Genomic DNA, 22,062 nt, shown 5'->3' with positions numbered 1-22,062 from the left:
TTCCTATTGTTCCCCTCCATTGTAACCATTTTCCCTTGCCTCTTCTATATGAGATAGTTGACCCCTTTCTGTCTCTCTCCATCTCCTCTCATTATATTCCTCTAACCTCTTAATTTCACCTTTTAAGTATCATCCCTTCCTGTTAAATTGGTCCTGTGCCCTCTGTCTGCAGCTCCAAAGTTTGTTCAGAGTCCCCTTTTTACATGGATTGGGGAGGGTGGAAGCCGGAGCCGTGGGAAGGTCGTGCTTCTATTCCGCCATCTTGGCTCCGCCCTCCTATAAATTCTTCAGAGATGATATAACTATGTTAATCCTGCAGAAAGAGAAGTCCTTCTTTTGCTCCTAACTGAAGAGAAGGAAAAAAGCATTTATTTTGCATGCATACCATGTACCTTCCACTATTCTACACACTTGAACATATTATGTCATGTAATCATTTGAATCTCACAACAGCTCTAGGAGGTAGCTGCTATTGTTATCCTCATTTTATAGCTGAGGAAGCAGAGGAATAAAGAAATTAAGTTACTAGTCCAGGACCACACAGCTAAGAAGTTTCTGAAGCTGGATTTGAATTCAGGTCTTCCTGACTCTACTGCACTTAGTACTGATGACTCTACTGACACCTAGTACTGATGCTAGTATCAATTAATCAGCACATTTAATTACCTCTATTTTGATGATTTTTCCACCTAGGTATAAAATATTAACAGTCTCATTATGATTTCCAAGGATATAGGTATCTCTACTTATGTTCAGAAATGGAAAATTCAAGTGAATGCTGAGAAAATAATAGAAAAAAAGAGAAGTTATTTGTTAGTACTTTTAGTAATGATATATAACTAAAATTATTGGTAACTAGAAAGTATTGTGTAGCAGGACTAAAAAAAATCCCTAAATTTTAAAAATAAACTTTTTTTCCCCTTTGCCTTAAAATTCCAGCAGCTAAAATTTCCTGAAGGGATAAACTCATAGTTTTAGCTCAAGGCAAAATCCATTTATTCTGTTTTCTCTTTCTCCTGGTTATTTTTAATATCAAAAAAGTTTTAAGGGTCCATTGTATATTTAGAAAATTTTAAGAGTTTTATTTTACAAGAAAATTTAACACAGGCTACTTTTCAGCTGGGCCTGAAATTTTTTTTTGGATGATATGACAGAAGTTAATGCAAGAAATAAAATGTATTTTTCTTGCTTTAGAAAAAAAAACTCTAAGAACATATGATTTTATTTTCTATTCAATGTATAATTCTTTTGTCGAATGTCTATTTCCAAACATATATCATAATAATAGATTACACATAACTAATGAGGGCTAATATTAATAAAAACTCTTATCTAAACTGATTTAAGTTTTATGAAGCACTTTGAAGCTCTCCCTGAAAGGGTGAAGGAATGCAGTGTAAGTTCCATTTCAATTTTGCAGATCATAAAATTGAGGCTAAGAGAAATTAAATAGTATGCTTACACAATTACCAAATGCTAAAGCTAATATTACAAAAAACTTATCATTACAGTTGAACAACATTTCAATGTAAATAAATTATGAGGATTATAATTGCCAATATTTATATATTGCCTAATGATTTACAGTACAGGATATCACAGAATCACAATATTTTATATCATTTGTCATCCATCTATACCAATCCATTCAAGAAAAAGAACCATTTGACTAAAGACCTCTAATAGAAAGAATTGTTGTTAGGAAGTTTATCACAACCTCAAATCTAAATATATCTTTTTAAACTTTCACCTGTTATTCCTGATTTTCTCTTGAGAACAAACCTTTTCCATCTGCTAATCCTTTGAATATGTGAAGATTATTATCTCGTTTGTATAACAACCTAAGGAGATAATATTTTATAAACAAGGGAAGTGAGGGCAAATTTGTCATTTTACAATGATTATAGTGTTAGTAAATTTCTGAGGTCAGATTTAATTTTTTTGTTTCCTTAGTAAGATGCTATTAAAGGCATGTTTGAGAAGTAGACATCATTTTCTAAAATTTTGAATTAAGTCTTTATTTCAGCTTTTGATAGTTTTACTGTTGTTACTTTTGTTGATTAAATTACATTTCTCTATAGATTTGTTTACTTTCCCAAGAAACATTATAATACAATTCCTTTAATTGATTATTGGTAACTTTCTAAAATACATAATTCATATGTCACATAGATAATTCATAAACATAAATATAAGGAAAGTGAATAATTATCCATTACCTTTTATGAGTCAAACATTTGGCTAATTTTTACAAAAAAGGTAAAGATAAAACTAAGAAAATTATACAACAATTTTGGCATGGAATATAGAAATTTAAATATCAAATAAAATATTACCGACTAGAATATAGCAATGCATTCATGCAATCAAGTAGGTTTTCTACCAGGTATGCAAGACTGGTTAATCGTAAAAAAAAACAAAACAACAAAAACCAAAACAGACAAACAAAAAAAAACACGTTAGAGGCATATCTCAGAGATATTTTAAATTTTTGTTTGGTTATAGATCACAACAATAAAATGAACATCCAAATAAGGCAAATCACATAATTTTTTTGGTTTCCAATTGCATGTAAAAGTTATTTTTATATTATACTGAAATTTATTGAAAATAGTATTATGTCTAACAACTCCACCTTAATTAAAAATACTTTATTGCTAAAAATGTTAACCATAATCTGAGAATTTAGCAAGTTGTAATCTTTTTGCTGGTAGAGGGTCTTGCCTTAATGTTAACAGCTGCTGACTGTTCAATATTGTAGTAGATGAAGGTTGGGGTGACTGTGGCAATTTCTTAAAATACAATAATGAAGTTTGTCACATTGATTAATTCTTTCTTTCACTTGAACACTTAGAGGCCACTGTAAGGTTACTAATTGGCCTATTTTCTATATTATTGTGTCTGGGGAATAGGGAGGCCTGCGGAGAATGAGAAAAGATGGTAAAACTTCAGTTGGAAAAGTCAGAACACATACAACATTTACCTATTAAGTTCACCATCTTATATGGGTGTGGTTCATGGAGCCCCAAAACAATGGCAATTGTCACATTAAAAATCAATGATCACAGATCTCTATAACTGATATAATAATAATGAACAAGTTTGAAATATTGTAGGAATTAGTACTAATAATAAACTGTGACACGGAGACAAGATATATACTGTTGGAAAAATGACACCACTTGACTAGCTCAATGAAGGGTTGCCACAAACCTTCAATCTGTGAAAAAAGGGCAATATCTATGAAGTGCTTTAAAGTGAAGGACAATAAAACAAAACATGCCTCTAATCAATGTAGGCTTTAAGTATGGCTATTACTTATTTTTCTGACTTTTATCAATCCATCTTTTCAATAAATATAATTTTAAAAATTTGGCAACCAGATGTAAGTGGATAGTAAAGATTAGCTAATAAGCATGACTGGGAAGCAAAGGGATATGTCACCAACTGAAGAGAAGGAAACATCTAATGAATAGTGCTACATATCCCTGGCATCTTCTTTAAAGAAACAAAACAAAACAAAACCCAACGATATTAATTAAAGAATCACCTTGAGAAAAATTCCAAAGTATATTTTAAAGTTTACAAAGTGCTTTCTATGTTTCTTCTTATGGGGAAAGTAGATTATTTTATTATTATAATTATTCCATAGACTAGGAAGCTATGCTCAAATACATTTCATTTGTCCATGATCACAAAGACAATAAGCATCGGAGTCAGATTTTAAATCCAGATCTTCATACCTATAAATCCAGTACTCCATAATGCCACCCAGATGTCACATATTTCAGATTATTGACTATAATTTATAATAATATTTAATAGAAATAATTCACTGACATTTGTTTTCCTAAAATTTAATTTGTAAGTTTTGGTTTTGCTAAAACTTTGCCCCAGCCACATATAATCACACACTCAATTTTTTCCCCCATGGTTTTAAGAGGTGCATCAAAATACTGTGTTTAGAATTTTTTCATTAAAGTGATACCAATGTGTTGCTATGCAGGAAAAAAAAAATTTCCCCAGAAAATGATGATATGTGGAATGGTCATTGAAAAAAAAAACTACACATTTTACACATTAAAAGAAGTATTATAAATGTATTAAAATATTCCCTTTCCCTTTGTTCACATGCTTCAGGTTTGGTGCCTTTATGCGGCAAAAAAATCTATACATGGAAATCCCAGGGGGATGGGTCTCCATTTCTTAATTTCAAAAGAGAAGGTATAATTTCCCCTGTTTCAATCTTTGGCTTTTCTCTGTGTGCCAACCACATTAGCACCAGTGATAGCAATACATATAATACATCATAAATGAAGTAAATTTTTAGTATGGTTGTTTCCATTTTTTTGAATAATGCAGATTGCCTCACACACATACTCAACATCTTTATAAAGGTTGTAATGGGAATGTAAATTTTAAAGATCTTCCCTGCCCCTAGGCTAAAGTGCACCTGGAGCCTGGGGTGGGAGGCTTGTTTTTCAGTAGATACTTCTTGATTGGCCAGTGAGTCAATAAGGCTGTTACATTCTCTGAGCCAGGAGAAGGCTATATAAGCCCTGATGTGTAGCTTTGTTTTGGGGCTCACTTTGAGAAGTGTTCTGTGATTTGATATGGATTCTAGGAAGCCGTTGTCCAGAGCCCCCCAGCTTTGAAAAACCCAGATGTTGTTTTGGTATGGATGTAATGGCTGGACAGTTTGGAAAGCTGTCTACTTGATCTGTTTCTGTCTTGATAATTCTGCCTGTATACTTTGAAGTTCGAGGTGCTGTCCTTTTTCCCCTGAACTAGGTAAATGATATATTTTTGAATGATTAAAGTAAGCTTGTTAACCCATTTTGAGTTGCTTTCCTTTATCAAAGCAGATCCAAGAACCTGTGTTGGCAGCAAACCCTAGGGGAGCTTGGGGTGCTTGCTGATACAAGGTGTATTCAGAAACAGAGACTGGTCTCTTCTCTTTCATAATAAATGGTATATTAACCCTATCTCTGAAAATCACTGTGTATTATGTGGTTAAGGGGGCTGTCTTTAAATACTTTATGACATTGATTTACCAGATGTTTAGCTGAGCCCCTTAAATATCTCATTTTTCATACAAGGGAAGAGAAATATTTCAGTTTGTTTTGCCATCATTACTAACAGAAAAAAATATTCAAATGAACAGAATTCCTAAATATTTACTTATTTATATCAGTTTTCCCTTTTGCATATTTGAAGTGTGGCATTGTACAAAATGCACTGTCTTGGGGGTTGAAGACTTGTGTTTATATCCTGTCTTTAATACTCAATACCTGGGAAATATCATTTAATCTCCATGAGCCTCTGATCCCTAGTTTGTAAAATGAATGTTGGACTAGAGGGTCTGTAAAGTCTCCCCCAGCTCTAAAATTATGAAGTTAAAGAGGATGATGATATCCAAATCTCCCTCTAGCTGTGCAGATCAAAAACCCTCTGCTCATCCTATGAAATTCATCCCTATCTTCCCTTAAATTCATTACAAGGAATCTACCCAATGTGTTAGATGTGCTCGGATGGTTTCTTCCTACATTGTAACAGTACCAGTGGAACATTCTATTTGTCGTTCCTCATTCTTGGCATGTGGTCAGCTCATCATTTCTGGTCTCATAATTTCACGATGACATCTTTTATTGCTATTGGAATTTCTCATTCATTACATGTTAGAGTCTGTTCATAGCTGCCATATACCTTTCCATTGCCCTAGGTAATATTCATTTAAAAAAAAATTCTTTGAAGGCAATAGTGTTTCATGCCCTTTTTCCTTAAAGGAATAAAATAAAAAAAATTCTGAACAGTTTAACCTAAAATGAACTGTTCCTGCATATAATTAGAGCAACTTGTACATACTGTACATAAGTATACTCAAGATATACTTATTATCATAAATGTTATTTCCCCCTTCATAGTGGGATTACCGACTAAAAGAATTGGGATTTGAGATGAACTTAGAAGCAAAGTAGTACTTGAAAGAGGTGAGGAAGGGCTTCATTCTATACATGGATGATAACATTTGCAAAGATACGAAGGTAGGAGAGACTATTTTTTGTGCAAGGAAGAACAGTTTGGATAGATCAAAGCATGGAGGGAAATGAGCCTGAAAAATGAGGATAGAGCCAGGTTATAAAGGCCTTTAACTGTAAACCAATGTTAAAAATAAAATTCTAGGGGTAATTAGGAGCTATTAGAGTTTATGGAGTGGTGAGGTGACATGGTTAGTCTTATGTTTTAGAAAATTCATTTAGATAGTTACTTGAAACATGTGGTTGCCTTAGAGCAAGTCTGACAGAGTTACTATGGAGTGTTTCCCTCTGAAATCATGTTTTAAAATTTTATCCTCAGCTAACATTAATATTTTTCCTTTCATCTCCTATTGCTGGCTCACATTGGGTTTATGGCCCCTAAAATTTCAAGCCCTCTTGCCCCCCAAAGAAACTGTTTTGTACCCACATTTTTCTATTTTCCCTGGATGTCCTTTCACTTTGTATTTACATCTTGGATACCTTGTACAATTCTATGTACATAGTATGCACATTTTGAAAGTCTATTTGAAGTATATTGACTTCTATTTTTATAGAAGATTTTCTTAGCATTAGCTCACTTTCTAAAAATTTCTGTAGATATCATTTTGGATATTGGTTCTGTTATTCATTGTATTGGATATCTCACTAAACTACATCACCCTAAAAATTGATGAGTGTAACTTAATTAAAATTATTCATAATGTATATAACCATAACTTAACTAAGGGTTTGTCTCTAATTTGACATGAAACCATTAGCAGCTTGGCTTCATTCAGGCAACAAGTTCTAAACTTGCTTAATGATATTATATTTCCACCTAGTCCACCTTTTTTCTATTTTGCCCACCAGGATACGATTTGGTCTCCTGGCAAGAAACCTGATGAAATCTAGAAATACTACATCAATGGCATTCTCCTGATCTATAATCAACCTCATAACCCTGTCAACAAAGGAAAAAGAATGAGTTTGGCATGTCTTATTTTTAAGAAACCCATATTGGCTCTTACTGTTTTTCTTTTGAAGGACTTAAACATTTTTATTTATATTTTTGTTAGACCTATGATGTTACTGTTATTAGAAATTCATGAAGACACTCCCCTGCAAACCCCTTCTCTGACCAATGCAGATTGGTAACTGTCTTGCCCTTGATAGTCTTAAAGTGTTGCATGACTCACTAAGAAGTTGAAAATGTGTTCAGTGGTAACAAATTAGCATGTCAGAGATAGGTATTGAATCTAGGTTTTCCTTTCTATTTGCTATGCTATGCTGCCTCTAACAAACCTACTGTTCCTAAGCCTAGCATAATAGAACCTAGCTTTATGTAGATTTGCTTAGCTAAGATTATTAAGTAGTTCATCAACTCATTGATTAGTAATTGCTAATAATATTAAAATGAAAAGGAGTACATAAACCTAAACTATTCCTGAAGACACTCAAAATTAGTTAAAAATAATATCTTAGGAATGGTCTTTGACATTTTATGACGATCAATATATGATTGTTTTGTAGTTTAACATATCTCATGATCTACAGGAAAGCGAAGTGGAAAAGGTTTTAGAAGACAGAAAGGATGAAGCCAATTGCCAAACCAGCAAGGACAGATTGATCTGTGAGCTGAGAGCAGAGGTATGTTTTTGTCTTTATTTTTGCATTACTAATTTGCATTGACATACATATATATATAATACTATTACAAGCATGTTGGATAAGTCTGCTTAAATAGTTAATATTATTCATGGAATAAACCAATGAAATCTGTTGATTTCAGTGCACAGGCAGATCATTCACTTTTAAAGAAAAATCTTTTCCAAAAACTTATAGACATGGAATTAATTGGCATGGAGTTGTTATTTGATGTAAAGACAATGCAATGGTATCAGTTCGCAATAGATCCTGAGCAATTTTAATGCTAGAAAGATATACCATTTGACTACTCTAAGATTTCTGAGTGTAATGCATGTCTTTCTTTGAGGAAAAACCCATTAAATGTTCAATTTGTTGTGCAGTTTGATGTGTCAGACTATTGTCACATGCAATGACATAAATCAAGTGCTGCATGAAGTTTCTGGTGGACTTAATGGTATTCTTGGCAAGGAATGCTAGTAGGGAGAGACAAGCAGAGTAGATTTATTTTTGTTATATCTAATTTATGACTGAGGCACTTGTCAAATGAAATAGTAGAAAAGTTTGTTATTTTTTGCCATTCCAAAATAAACAGAATTGTCCTAGATTGCAATCTCTGTGTTTTTATCCTGATTTGATAAAAAGCAAAGATAATTATTACAAAAGATAGGGCCATTTATGCTTTCAAAAGTCAAGACCTTTATGTTTACATGTTGCCTAAATGAAGAATTGTGGAAATCAGAAATTCTTGTACAGTATATTAAGTACTTCAGGAAACAAAAAGTTTTGTAGTAAACTATGTGAGAGGGGGAGGTAAAAGTAATAAGTATTTGTCCTGTATCTTCTTAACCTATTAAAGAAAATATGGTAAAATGGAGCCAAGATGGTAGACAGAAGAAGGCAGGGACTTTCCTGAGCTCTCCCAAATTCCCTTCCAAAATTTTAAATAATGCCTCAAAATGAATTCTGGAGTGGCAGAACCCACAAAAGGATGAGATGAAATAAATGTCCTGTCCAAGACAACTCAGAAGGACTGCAGGGAAGATGTGTCTAACTCTGGAAAAGGGGAACACAGTCCAGTGCAGGTAGTGTCCAGGTAAGCCAGTGCGGGGCCTCTAGAAACTAGCACAGATCAGCAAATGAGGTCCTGTGGCACTGGAGCAGTAGGCCAGAAGCACATAGGGCCAACTGTGAGGCTGCTTGCCCCTGGTGCAGAAGAAGAGTGGCCAAGCCCGGAGATCTCAGCACAGCAGGTCACTGGGCAGGACCCTGACCCCTGGTGCAAGAAACTTGGGACAGTGCCCCTTGTACCCAGGAGCAGAGCTCACCTTAAAAAGTCATATAATAGATTGCAAAGTGAGCAAACAACAAGCCCAACCAAAGAAAGCCAATATGGCAAAAGGGAAGATCAAACACTACTTCAGAGGAGGACAGCAATGCTAACATGGCTACCTGAAGAGCCTCAAAGAGAAATTTAATTTGGTCTCAGGCAAAAAAAAAGTCCTGGAAGAGCTCACAGAGGATTTTAAAAATGAAATAAGAGAGATAGAAGAAAAATTGGGAAAAGAAATGAGAGTTATGTAAGAGAATGATAAAAAATAGAGTCAACAGCTTGGTAAAGGAAGCACAAAAAAGGAGAAAATATGTACAACAATTCAGTGAAGAAAACAACTCCTTTAAAAGTAGAATTGACCAAATGGAAAACACACTGAAGAAAAGAAGTCCTTAAAAATTAGAATTGGGCAAGTAGAAGCTAATGACTCCTTGAGATATCAAGACATAATCAAATGAAAGAAAAGAATGAACAAAGGGAAACTGAAATATCTCATTGGCAAAGCAAATGACCTCGAAAATAGATCCAGGAGAGATAATTTTAGAATTACTGAACTAGATGAAAGTCATGATCAAAAAAAGAGCTTAGACATCATCTTTCAAGAACCTATCATGGAAAACTTCTTTGATATCCTAAAACTAGGGGTTAAAATAGAAACTGAAAGAATCCACTAATTACCTCCTGAAAGAGATCCCAAAGTGAAAACTCACAGGAATATTATAGTCAAATTCTAGAACTCTGAGGTCAAGGAGAAAATGCTGCAAGCAGCCACAAGGAAACAATTCAAATAGTGTGAAACCATAGTCAGGATTACACAGGATTTAGCAGTTTCTACATTAAGGAATTGGAGGGTTTGTAAAATGATACTCAGGAAAGTGAGGGAACTTGGATTACAACCAAGAGTCACTTACCCAACACAAACCAAGGATAATCTTTCTAGAGGGAAAATGGATATTCAGTGAAATAGAGAACTTTCAAGCATTATGCTTAAACAGACCAATCTAAACAGAAAAAAAAATATTTTCAAACAAAAGATTTAAGAGAAGCATAAAAAATAAACAGGAATGAGAAAATATAAGAGATTCAATTAGGTTAATCTATTTATATCCCAAAATGAGAAGATGATAAGAACTATATCAATATTATGGCAGGTAGAACGAGTGTATATAGACAGAGAGTGAAGGTATAAGTTGACATAGATAAGATGATATAAAAAAATTAAGGAGTGAGAAGGAGGGTTGCATTGTGAGAAGAGGGAAGGGACATGTAGAATAGGTTAAATTTTCTCACATAAAGAGTATAAAGCCACACACAGGTAACTTTCCAGAAGAATGCTGCTGTGAACAGGTTTCAAGGTTCTGATTACATAGCATAGTGAACACTATATTTATTCAATAACAAATCAGAACAAAACATTCACAAAAAATCTAGGTACAGAGTTTACAATGTTAGAGCTTATCACAGAAATGGCCACAAGGTTCTCACCAAAGTGGTCACATAGTTTTAACAAAGTACAATAATTTAGTCAATCAATCACTTAGTAACTCAATCATTCAGTCATAACATGCAAAAGGTCAAAGTCCTCCATCCATGAGGCCCAGTAAGTTGCAAGTCAGTCACTGCCCAGTCATCAATCACTATTCAGTAACCTCTTAAGGGACAGTGGAAAATACAGACCTTCCACCCTTAGGTAATAGTAAATCATAAAACAGTAAATCTCAGTCACTACACAGTATACAAGTAAAGTCTTCTTTCAGCTTGACTCAAGGCCAGCTCTCAGCTTCCATGGTTCCTCTTCCATGGTCCCAGCTCCAGTTGTCACCTGGATTCAAAGGCAGGCAGCTCCCAGTTCCTTGTCTAGTTCTTCATCCAGTTTCTGTTCCATATTGAAGTTCACAGTGTCCAGTCCACCTCAAGTCTTTTACAGTTCCTGTTTCTTGGAAGACAAACTTGACAGAGCCACAATAATATTCATAAACATTTCCAGCACCATCATTAATTCACTATCTACCTGTGAAATCAACTCAGACCCACCAACAAGGTCTGAGAACTCAACATAAATCAACACAGAAATCAACACAGATCCACAAACAAGGTCTAAGAGGTCACTACAAATCATCAGTAAAGTCCCAGGACCTCCAAAACCCTCCTCCAGGACTTCTGTTAATGTATAACCAGAAAATCCTCTTTCAGAGCTTCCAGTAAGCTCCCAGGGCTTCCGTACAAAGTATCACAAACAAACATCAACACAGACAGAGCAGACAAACAGAGTGCTGGGATACCACAGGTTTTCTCCTTCTTGACTCTGCCACCACAAAAGTCCTCTTTTCAATTCTTCCTTCTCTATCCTGGAAATTATCCTTATATATGATTATTATCTCCTCTCCTTTATGTTACAGGAGTTCATGAGTTCTAGGGTTCAGAAATTGTAGAGTTCACACATTCTGTTTCTTAACATACTTGATATAAGGCTAAAAAGAAAGTTTAACTGAAACAAGGTGTTAATTCAATAGCTGAAATAAAGTGTGAACTACTTCCATGCTTGCCATTAAAAAGAGTTACAAAAGACATCTATTAAAATTCATTGACAGGTGCGTTTGTGTGTGTGTGTGTGTGTGAGAGAGTGTGAGAGAGAGAGAGAGAGAGAGAGAGAGAGAGAGAGAGAACATAGTTTTACCCTTACTCTCATCTCAGTGGGTACAGAAATCTATCTTACTCTATGTGGAAATATGAGGAGAAGGGTATAAGAGAAGTGGGGGGGGCTGATTGAATGGAGGGAAGATTGGGGGAGAAGATAGAAGAAAAACACTGAAGAGGAGGGATTGGGTGAAAGAAGAGGAGGGGAGAGATGAGAGAGAGACAGAGAGAGAGATGAGAGAGATAAAGAGAGAGAGTGAGAGAGAGAGAGAGAGAGAGAGAGAGAAAGAAGAATAAGTAGGGGAAAATATAAATAAGATGGAGGGAAACAGAGTTAGTAATCATAACTATGAAGGTGAAAGGAATGAAATCCATAAAAAAGAAGCAGATAGCAAAATTGATTTAAAACTAGGATCTTATAATATGTTGTTTTCAAGAAACAGGTTTGAAGCAGAGAGACATGCACAGAGTCAAGGTAAAAGGGTGGAGCCAAATCTATGATGCTTCACTTGAAATTAAAAAAAAAAAGAACGGGTAGGAATCATGATCTCAGACAAAGCAAAAGCAAAAATATATTTAATTAAAAGAGATAAAAAAGGAAACTACATCTTGCTAAAAGATACTATGGACAATGAAGTAATATCAATACTAAACATATGCACCAAATAGTACAGCATCCAAATTCTTAAAGGAGAAGTTAAATGAGTTCCACAATGAAATAGACTTTAAAACTCTATTAGTGGGGTACCTCAAAAATTTCTTTTCAGAACTAGGTAAATCTAATTACAAAATAAACAAAAAAGAAGTTAAGAGGTACATAGAATTTTAGAAAAGTTAGATACAATAGACCTCTGGAGGAAAATGAATGGGGACAGAAAAGAATATATCTTTTTCTTAGCAGTACATGGCAACTAAACAAAAATTAGCCATATATTAGCACATAAAAACCTCACAACCCAATGCAGAAAGGCAGAAATTCTAAATACATCATTTTCAGATCATGATGCAATAAAAATCACATTCAATAAGGAACCACAGAAAGAAAAATTAAAATTAATTGGAAACTAAATAATCTAATCCTAAAGAATAAAGAGCTCAAAGAACAAATCATAGAAACAATTGATAATTACATTAAAGAGAATGACAATGAGACAACATAACAAAATTTTTTTAGATTCCACCAAAGTGGTATTTGGGAGAAATTTTATCTCATTAAAAGCTTACATGAGTCAAATAAAGAGCACATCAGTGAATTGGGCAAGCAACTTAAAAAAAAAAAAACAACTAGAAAAAGAGCAAATTAAAAAGCATCAATTTAACAATAAATTGTAAATCCTGAAAATCAAAGGAGTTATTAATAAAAATTAAAGTAATAAAACTATTCATCTAATAAATTAAACTAAGAGCTACTTTCATGAAAAAAATAAAATAGATAAACTTTTGGCTAACGGTTAAAAAAAGAAAGAAGAAAATCAAATTATTAGTATCAAAATGAAAAAAAATGATTTAACAACTGATGAAGGGGAAGTTATAGCAATAATTAGGAGCTATTTTGCTTAATTGTATGACAATAAATCTGACAATCTTAGTGAAATAGAGGAATATTTTAAAAAATACAAATTGCCAGTACTAAAATAAGAAGAAATAGAATACTTAAAAAAAAATCTTAGACAAAAGAAATTGAATAAGTCATCAATGAACTCCCCAAGAAAAAATCCCCAGGTTCATGCAGATGGATTCCCAAGTGAATTTTTTCAAACATTTAAAGGATAATTAATTGCTTTTTAAATTTTTATTTATTTTTCCTTTTTAAAATAGTATTTTATTTTTTCAATTACATGTCATGATGATTTTCAGCATCACTTTTTAAAAAGATTTTTGAGTTCTAAATTTTTGTCCCTCAATTGATTCCCTCTCCCTTCCTCAAATAGGTCAAACAATCTGATGTAGGTTATACTTGTGCAATAATGTGAAACATATGTCTAGATTAGTCATGACGTAAAAGAAGAGACAGTACAACAGAAAAAATACATACACAAACACTAAGAATACCACGCTTTCATCTGGATGTGTATAGCAATTTCCATGATGAGTCTTTTGGAATTGTCTTGGATCACTGTATTGCTAAGAAGAGCAAAGTCAATCACAGGTGATCATTGCATAGTGTCATGTTACTGTGTACAGTGTTCTTCTGGTTCTTCTCACAGCACTCAGAGTCAGTTCTTGTAAATCTTTCCAGGGTTTTTGAAATCAGGCTGCTCATCACTTATGGAACAATAGCATTCCATTATATTTTGAGAAAATGCTATACCCATTCTTATCAGAAAAATGAGACACTGGAGGAATAAATAGAGCTTAACTTAAAATGATAAATACCATTCTACTAAAACCATCAGCAAACATTGTCAATAATGTGGATAAGTTAAAAGCCTTCCCAGTAAGATTAGGGGTCAAGCAAGGATGCCCAATATCACTATTATTATTCAATATTGTACTAGAAATGTTATTTATGGCAATATGAAAAGAAAAAAATTGAAGCAATTAGAATAGGCAATGAGGAATTTATCAGTCTTTGCAGATGATATGAAGGCATACTTAGAGAAACATAAAGAATCAACTGCAAAAACTACTTGAAATAATAAACTTTAGCAAAGTTGCAGGATAAACCCATATGAATCATCAACTTTTCTATATATACCCAACAAAGCCCAGCAGCAGGAGAAATTACATTTAAAATAACTGTAGAATATATAAAATACTTGGGAGTCTACCTGCTAAGAACAACCCAGGAACTGTATGAACACAATTACAAAACACTTTTCACACAAAGTCAGATCTAAATAAGTGGAAAAATATAACTTGCTAAGGGGTAGGCCAGACCAATATAATAAAAATGATAATTCTACTTTATTCATTTACTTATCATTAATCAAACTACCAAAATTGTTTTACAGAGCTAGAAAAAAATAATAAAATTCATGTGGAAGAACAAAATGTCAAGAATAGCAAAAGAATTAATAAAAACATGCAAAAAATGGTGGCTTAACAGTCTGTGATTTGTCCTTCCTTCTCAAAAAGGACCATGACATCAGTGAAATCATAACATGACTTGCAATTGACTTGGATTTGAGTGAGGGAGGGCTGTGCAAAGTCATTAGGCTCACTTTCTTCTCCAGAGTCATCTGGGTCCAATGCTCAGATATGAATAAGAATGACTGGAGATGACTCAGGATGCAGTGGGAGACCTTGACCCTTTTAAGCTAAGGTCTTCTCAGGTTCTCAGTTTTAGTGGGGTAAAGCCCATTCAGTGAATAGGCCTCTTTAAGACGTGAGTCAAGGTTAACTTTGGTAGGCTGGATTCTTCTCAGCATTGCAGACTTATTATAAGACAACTCCAAAGGGCTCATGATGGACAAGGCTATCTCTATCCAGAGAAAGAATTATGAAGTCTGAATGAAGATTGAAGCCGACTACGTGCTCTCTCTATTTTTTGTTTCATTTTGCTTTGTTTCTTCTTCCTTGTTGTTGATTCCATTGGTTATAATTCTTCTTTACAACTTAACTAATGCTTCATGAGAAGGTATATGTAGAACCTATATCAGATTGCACGCCACCATGGCGCGTGGGAAGAGGGAGGGGGAAAAATTTGGAACTCAAGAACTTGTGGAACTGAATATTGTAAACTAAAAGTAAATAAATAAAAAAAATAAATGAGTCAAGGGATGGCCTCTTTAGCTAAAAAAAAATCAAACTGGGAAGGAAAGACCCTTAGAAGTGCTGGCCAAAAGAGAAAGAGTTACTATTTACATTCAGTCTGAGCCAGGAGGGCCCATAAATTGACCATTTAGTGTTGTGTAGGCAGGGACCAATCCATAAGATCCAGAGTGAATTGCATTTAAGGCTTGTTCTTTGAGAAAGAAATATATCCAGTAAACCCCAAACTAACTAGCTTAGCAATACCAAATTTCAAATTATATTATAAAGTGGTAATAATCAAAATAATTTGGTACTGGCTGAAAAAAAGTGGTTGATGAGTGGAATAGATTAGGTATACAATATATGGTAGTAAATTACTATAGTAATCTACTATTTAATAAACCAAATAACCCCAGTAAAAAAAAAAAAACAGTTAGCCACCAAGAGGTTTTAACCAACAGGTGTTTACCATTTTATTTTCCTGGGACTCTCTTGGTTTTAAAGAATAATATTGTATACATGAATCCTTATTCAAAGAGGCTCATTTAAAAATATAGAGGTCAGGATTGTATCCACATGAATGCCTAGTGTGGAATAAAAGATAGGGAGTTAGCCTAAGACTTAGGCAGACATGATTTCTAGTCCTGCCTCCAAAATATGCTGGCTTAGTGACCCTAGGCAAATAGCTTAACATTTTAGTGTCAGATTAAATTCTTGAAAACTTTAAGTTGTAGAGCAAATGTTGATCAACCCTGGTTAAGGGAGTTCCCTTATCTGGAGTTTCCCATCCCAATGAAAACACAGATCTGAGTCTCATCTTTTCCAATCATTATTAAAAATAATAACTCACAATCACAGAGCTCTTAGCAGTTTACAAATCACTTCCCTTACAACTATAGACTGTATAAATTATTCCTACTTTAAAGATGAGAAATATGACTCGAAAAATGTTAAATGTATTACCCAAGGTCATACAGCTAAAAAGTAGGACTTGTCATTTGTCCTCTTATTGCAAGTGCAGTGCTCTATTCACTATTTTCAATTAATTTTAAGGAATGAAAATTGATTTTCTTTCCCTTTGAATCAGTTCCTTATACAGTTGCTACAAAGATTTTTCCGATTGCCTTTTTTAAATCTAATTTTATTTGCATTGGTTTTGTTTATGCAAAGTGTTTTAATTTGATATAATAAAAATTGTCTATTTTATCTTCTGTGATCCTTTATATCCTTTTTTTGATCATCACCTCTTCTGGAGGATTTGGGCAGATTAATCTACAACTAAGGAAAATGGTTTTCAAATGTGGCTGCCCTGCCCTTCTCTGGCACTCAAGGAAGGAAATCTTAGCTGTTTTATGAAAACTAGCTTTCCTCTTGTGAACTTGGCCACAGGAAAAAAAATAACCCATCTCAACCAGACTTTTAATGACTCTGTCTTCAATTTCTAGACCAGGTCACCCCAAATCTTGATGAGGGGAGGAGCCAGGACTATGGGACCTAGCTTATGCTGGCTTTTGTTTATAGGACAAATAGAACTAAGGTCCCTGCCAAAGTAGACTCCTAGGGTTCTGAGAGTAATCACATTACTAGGGTCACACCCTTCAGCAACTTCTTGCCATTTCAGGAGTGAGGTCTTGATCAAAATAGGAGAAAAATGATAAATTACAAATAAATAATTGGTTATAAATATAATATTATTTTTTCCTTCACTAGAAAGATAATTCCTTCCTTGTGTCTCTAATTTGTTTTTATTATCACCCTTTATATCTTATTCATATACTCATTTGGAGTTTGTTGTTGTTGCCCAGTCATGTTTGACCTTTCCTTACCCCATTTGGGTTTTGTTTATTTTTTCTGTTAAGGATAATGGAGTGGCTTTCTATTTCCTTATGCACCTCATTTTACAGGTGAGGAATTGTGAAAACAGAGTTAAATGACTTGTCCAGGGTCACATAGCTAGTAAGTGTCTGGGGCCATATTTGAACTCAGGTACTCCTTACTCCAGGGCCAGAGAACCAGCTATCCTGGTTTAAAACATGAGATGTTGATCTATATCTAGTTTCTACTTGAATGCTTTCCAGTTTTCTAAGCATTTTTTCTTAAATTTTAAGTTTAGCTTTATCAAAAACTAAGCTAATTTATTCATTTGCTTCTAAATGGTGTTCCTATGAAAATCTGTCTGGCTAATTTATCTCTCTATTTCATAACCATTATTGTATCATTTTTATGTAGTAAGGTTTAAAATCTGATAGAGGTAGGTGTCCTTCCTTCCCATGCTTTTATTATGTTCTATGATATTCTTGAATTTTTCCCCTCTACATGAATTTTATTATTTTTGTTCTATAAAACAATACCTTAGTGCTTTATTTAGTATGCAATGGATAATTAAATTATATAGTATTAACCTTTAAAAATAGCTCTGCCAATCCATAAGAATTACTGTTTCTCTATTTTAATCTGTTTTTATTTCCATCACATTTTCTGAATATGTATTCATATAGTTCCTGTGTGGTAGGTAGATTCCAAAATATTTAATACACTCTATGGTTATTTGAAATGGAATTTCTTTTTCTATCTTTCCTGCTGGGTTTTAATGTTAATATACAGAAATGTTTATGACTTATGTAGATTTATTCTACATATTCCAACATTACTCAAATAATGAATCAAATTACTTTAGTTTACTCTACTTTTCTCTAAATATATAATATAATTTGTAAAAGTAATAATTTTGTTCTTGGCATATTCCCCCAATTGTTTTTTTTATAGCTTTAATTTCTAGGTCTCTATCAAAAGTACTGATGACAATGACTGTTTTAACCCTTCTACATACTATTTCATGCTAACTCTATCATAATCAAAGAACAAACAGTATAAAATATTTAGTTTATGTAAATTCATACTACAAGCTAAGGATACTATGGCAGAAATGAAACAATATTGAATATGAGGAGCTTGGATTTTACTGAAGGATGGATGGATGAAGAAAAAATAATAATTTGGGGAGAGAGAACACTAACAGTGATTGGATTTAGTGAATATTTACAGAGGAAGTAGCAATTGAGTTGAATATTGAAGGAAGATAAAATTCTTCAGTAAGAGATGAGGAAGAATTGGATTCTAGTGATGTGAGACAGCCCACATAAATTCACAGGGACAGGAAATGGAATATCAAATACAGGAACTGGTTGGCTAATTGACTACTTTAGCTGAAATGAAAATTAGATACTGTGAAGTAAGTCTGAAAAGTTAGGTTGGAACAAAATTATAGAGAGCTTTCAAATTTAAGTGTGAGAAATATATATTTGTCATAGAGGCAATAGGAAGTCATAGAATGTTTTTTGAGCAGATATATTGTTAGTTCTACTTCCTAGAAAGATTATTTTTGTAGTTGTGTGGAAGATGGATTAGAGTATAGTCTAGAAATGGGAATACCACTTGTTAAATATTATAATAGCTCAGATGAAAATTGAATAGGAATTGAAATATCAGGATGATAATATGAGTAGAGATAAGGGTACTAAAATGAGAGATGTCATGGATGTATAAATTACAGGACATGATAAAACACTGTATATAGGAAGAGAGAAGGAAAGTACAAAAGTTATCTCTGAGTTTATGAACTTGGGTCACCATAAAGTTAGTGGTGCCTTCAACAGATATATGGAAATTTGCGAAATGATCAATTCCACTTTGCATGTATTGATTTTGAGATAAGGACGATATATATTGGTAGAGATAGTCAGCAGGTAGTTGGAGATGCAGGACTGGGCATTCAGAGTGAGTTTGATGACAAAAATATAAGTTTGGAAGCTACCTCCGCAGAAATAATAAACACCAGGGGGATGATAATATCCACAATAGAGAATGTAGTGAGAAAAAAAATAGGTCTTAGGATAGAATCTTAGAGAAAAAATGCATATATGGGTATGGGTGAAGGATGATGATTCAGCAGAGGAGACTGAAGAATGACCATGCGGGCAAGAGAAACATGAGACCTAAGTGTCATGGAAACCAAGCAAACTGATGTCCAAGTGACATCAGTTGTATATTGAAATTCCTTAGCGTCTGAGGTAGGACAGTGTTTGAAGCAGATAGGAAAGTTGGAGCACAGTTATTGAATTCAAAAGAGGAGGGAAAGTGACTTAGAGACCATAGGATCACTGCAACATGAATATGGATACTGTATTAAAGATAGATGGGATAAGATGTTGTAAACTTACCCAAGACTGATAGAAATATTAATACAGTATTTTCTACATTCTTAGTGATTCATAACTAGTACAGAGAAACTAATTTGGAACTCTAATCTAGCATTCAGATGGGGATAATAGCCAGACATTTATTGGTGATTGTGTTTTTTTTTTTTAATTTTTAAAGTTCAAACACTGATAAGTAGAGAGCAAGTTAAAAGTTCTGAATATAGTAAAATAACTTCAGGATTGCCTAAAGTATATTAAGATATATTGGGTATATTAAGGAAGTGGAGGCTGAAAATTCCCTTCAAAGTTATACAGTGAATTGTAACTTCATTATATAATTTCCATTTTGCAAAAAAGAAGAAAATACATTTAGTCTAATTTTAAAATTGTGAGGTGAATAGAAGACTACTTTAAAAAGAAAGTATAGGGGCAGCTAGGTACTACAGTGAACAGAGAATTGGCCCTGGAGTCAGGAGGACCTGAGTTCAAAGCCGGCCTCAGCCACTTAACACTTACTAGCCATGTCACCTTGGGCGTGTCATCCCCAATTTCCCTGCTTTCCCCCTCCAAAAAGGAAAAAAAAAAGTCTAGCAGGTCTGACACCTAATACATTAACACTAATGAATTTTTTTTTCACCTCATAGATTGTAATATTTTAGTATTTGAAAGAACAAGAGAACAATAGTTAAGGTTTAATTTGCAATCTCATAGTACCATTTCTAAAATGAGTTAGTAAAGAAAATAATCCAAACTGAAATACACAAGGAACTGATAAATGATTCCTCTAGTTCTTTAACTAAGACCACTTATATAAACATTCATTTTTTCCCCCTGAATTTAGATACAGGGTGTAAGGTCAGACAACAGGAGGTGATTACACTATATTATAAGCTTCTAGAAGGCAAACCTGTTCCATTACCATTGCTCTTTATAATGGATGAAGAATTTCTATTGTCCAGATTCTGATACTCTCAGATAAGCACTTCATTGAACCTTGTCCATTGGTACACATATCTGGGAAAGATTCTGTAAATAGACAGTTAACGCGACCCAGATCTGAATAGGAAGAGGACCATAAAACTGGAATGAACCTCAGAGACCTTCTAGTCTAACCGTCTTATTTCATAGAAGAGAAAACTGAGGGTCCAAGAAGTTAAATTATTAACTAAGGTAAGATTCAAACCTAAGTCCTCTTACCATAGAGTCACATTCTTTTCACTGTGAAAGGAAGTGTTGACTGGGTTGCCTATCTGAAATTATAAAGTTCTTTTAACTACCCTAAGTTTCTCCCTCAAAGAAAGATCAACCTCTTATTATAAATAATCTTCCAATGATGATATTTGGCTATAGATTTTGGAATAACAAAGTCTTTTACAATTTGATATGCTGGATTACTGAGAAATGCAAGAAATGTTGCCACCAGAGAAGCATATGACATTAAAGCAAAGATAAGAGACCATATAGAAAGAACAAGGAATTAAGGTACAGTATGCCTGCTAAATTGTTGTCATTTCAATGTCAAAATAAATTGAAGGGCCCCAATATGTAGCCCCTGTACCATATTCACAAGAAGACAATAGGGACCAGAGTAGATTAAGATAGATAGGCTTCAAATTGTCACTGTAAGATCACAGATACTTGGGAGTTATCATGTGTTTCAGGACTAATACACTGGACCACATATAGTATGTTGCTGTTGTCCAGTCATTTCAGTAATATCTAACTCTCTGTGATTATATTTGCACTTTTCTTGGCAAAGATATTGGAGTGTTTCTCCAGATAATTTTGCAGATGAGGAAACTAAGGCAAGCAGGGTTAAATGACTTGCCAGGGTCATCCAGGTGGCAGATGTTTGAGGCAGGATCTGAATTCAGGAAGATGAGTTTTCCTGATTCCAGACCTGCACTCCATCCTCTGCTTCATCTAATTTTATATAATAAACAGTTGGTAAATGTGTTTGCATTTGACTAGAAGCCACTTTCCTTTATGTTTTTGTTTAAATTATTTTAAACAATTTTAAACATTTAACAGTATCTTATTTTTCTCCAATTACATCAATAAGATTTTGAGCTCCAATTATTTTGTCCCTCCCTCATTTACCCCCTTCCTAAGACAGCAAGCAATCTGATATACGTTTTACACACACACACACACACACACACACACACACACACACACACACACACACACAATCTTGTTAAACATATTTCCACTTAGTCATTTTGTGAAAGAAGAGTCAAAAGGGAAGAACCACAAGAAAGGAAAAAAATTAAAAAAGTGAAAAGAGTATGCTTCAACCTGCATTCAGACTCTGTAGTTCTTTCTTTGGATGTGGTTGGGATTTCTATCATGAATCTTTTGGAATTATCTTGGATCATTGTATTGCTGAGAAGAGCAAAGTCTTCCATAGTTGACCATCATAGGTTAATGCTTTTACTGTGTACAATATTCTGGTTCTGCTCACTTCATCAGCATCTGTACATGTAAGTTTTTCCAGGATTTTTTGAAATTTGCCTGCTCACCATTTCCTATGGAA

General features: G+C 33.8%; 1 protein-coding gene across 5 annotated transcripts in view; it reads left to right on the top strand.

Annotated features, from left to right (window-relative positions):
* CCDC102B (coiled-coil domain containing 102B) overlaps window positions 1-22,062 on the top strand; it is a 762,014-nt gene that overhangs the window by 180,010 nt on the left and 559,942 nt on the right. For all 5 annotated transcript variants that reach the window (XM_069099570.1, XM_069099571.1, XM_069099569.1 and 2 more), the window contains one exon: window positions 7,572-7,664. In XM_069099570.1, coding sequence (XP_068955671.1) covers window positions 7,572-7,664 — 93 coding nt within the window. The remainder of the gene's footprint in view (window positions 1-7,571; window positions 7,665-22,062) is intronic.

This window comes from Petaurus breviceps, unplaced genomic scaffold (assembly GCF_028583685.1).
Source record: "Petaurus breviceps papuanus isolate PSGF00001 unplaced genomic scaffold, PetGlider_PUasm1.0 38, whole genome shotgun sequence".
Lineage (NCBI taxonomy): Eukaryota > Metazoa > Chordata > Mammalia > Diprotodontia > Petauridae > Petaurus > Petaurus breviceps.
The sequence above is the reverse complement of the archived record's forward strand: the minus strand, read 5'-3'. Positions and strand labels throughout refer to the sequence as shown.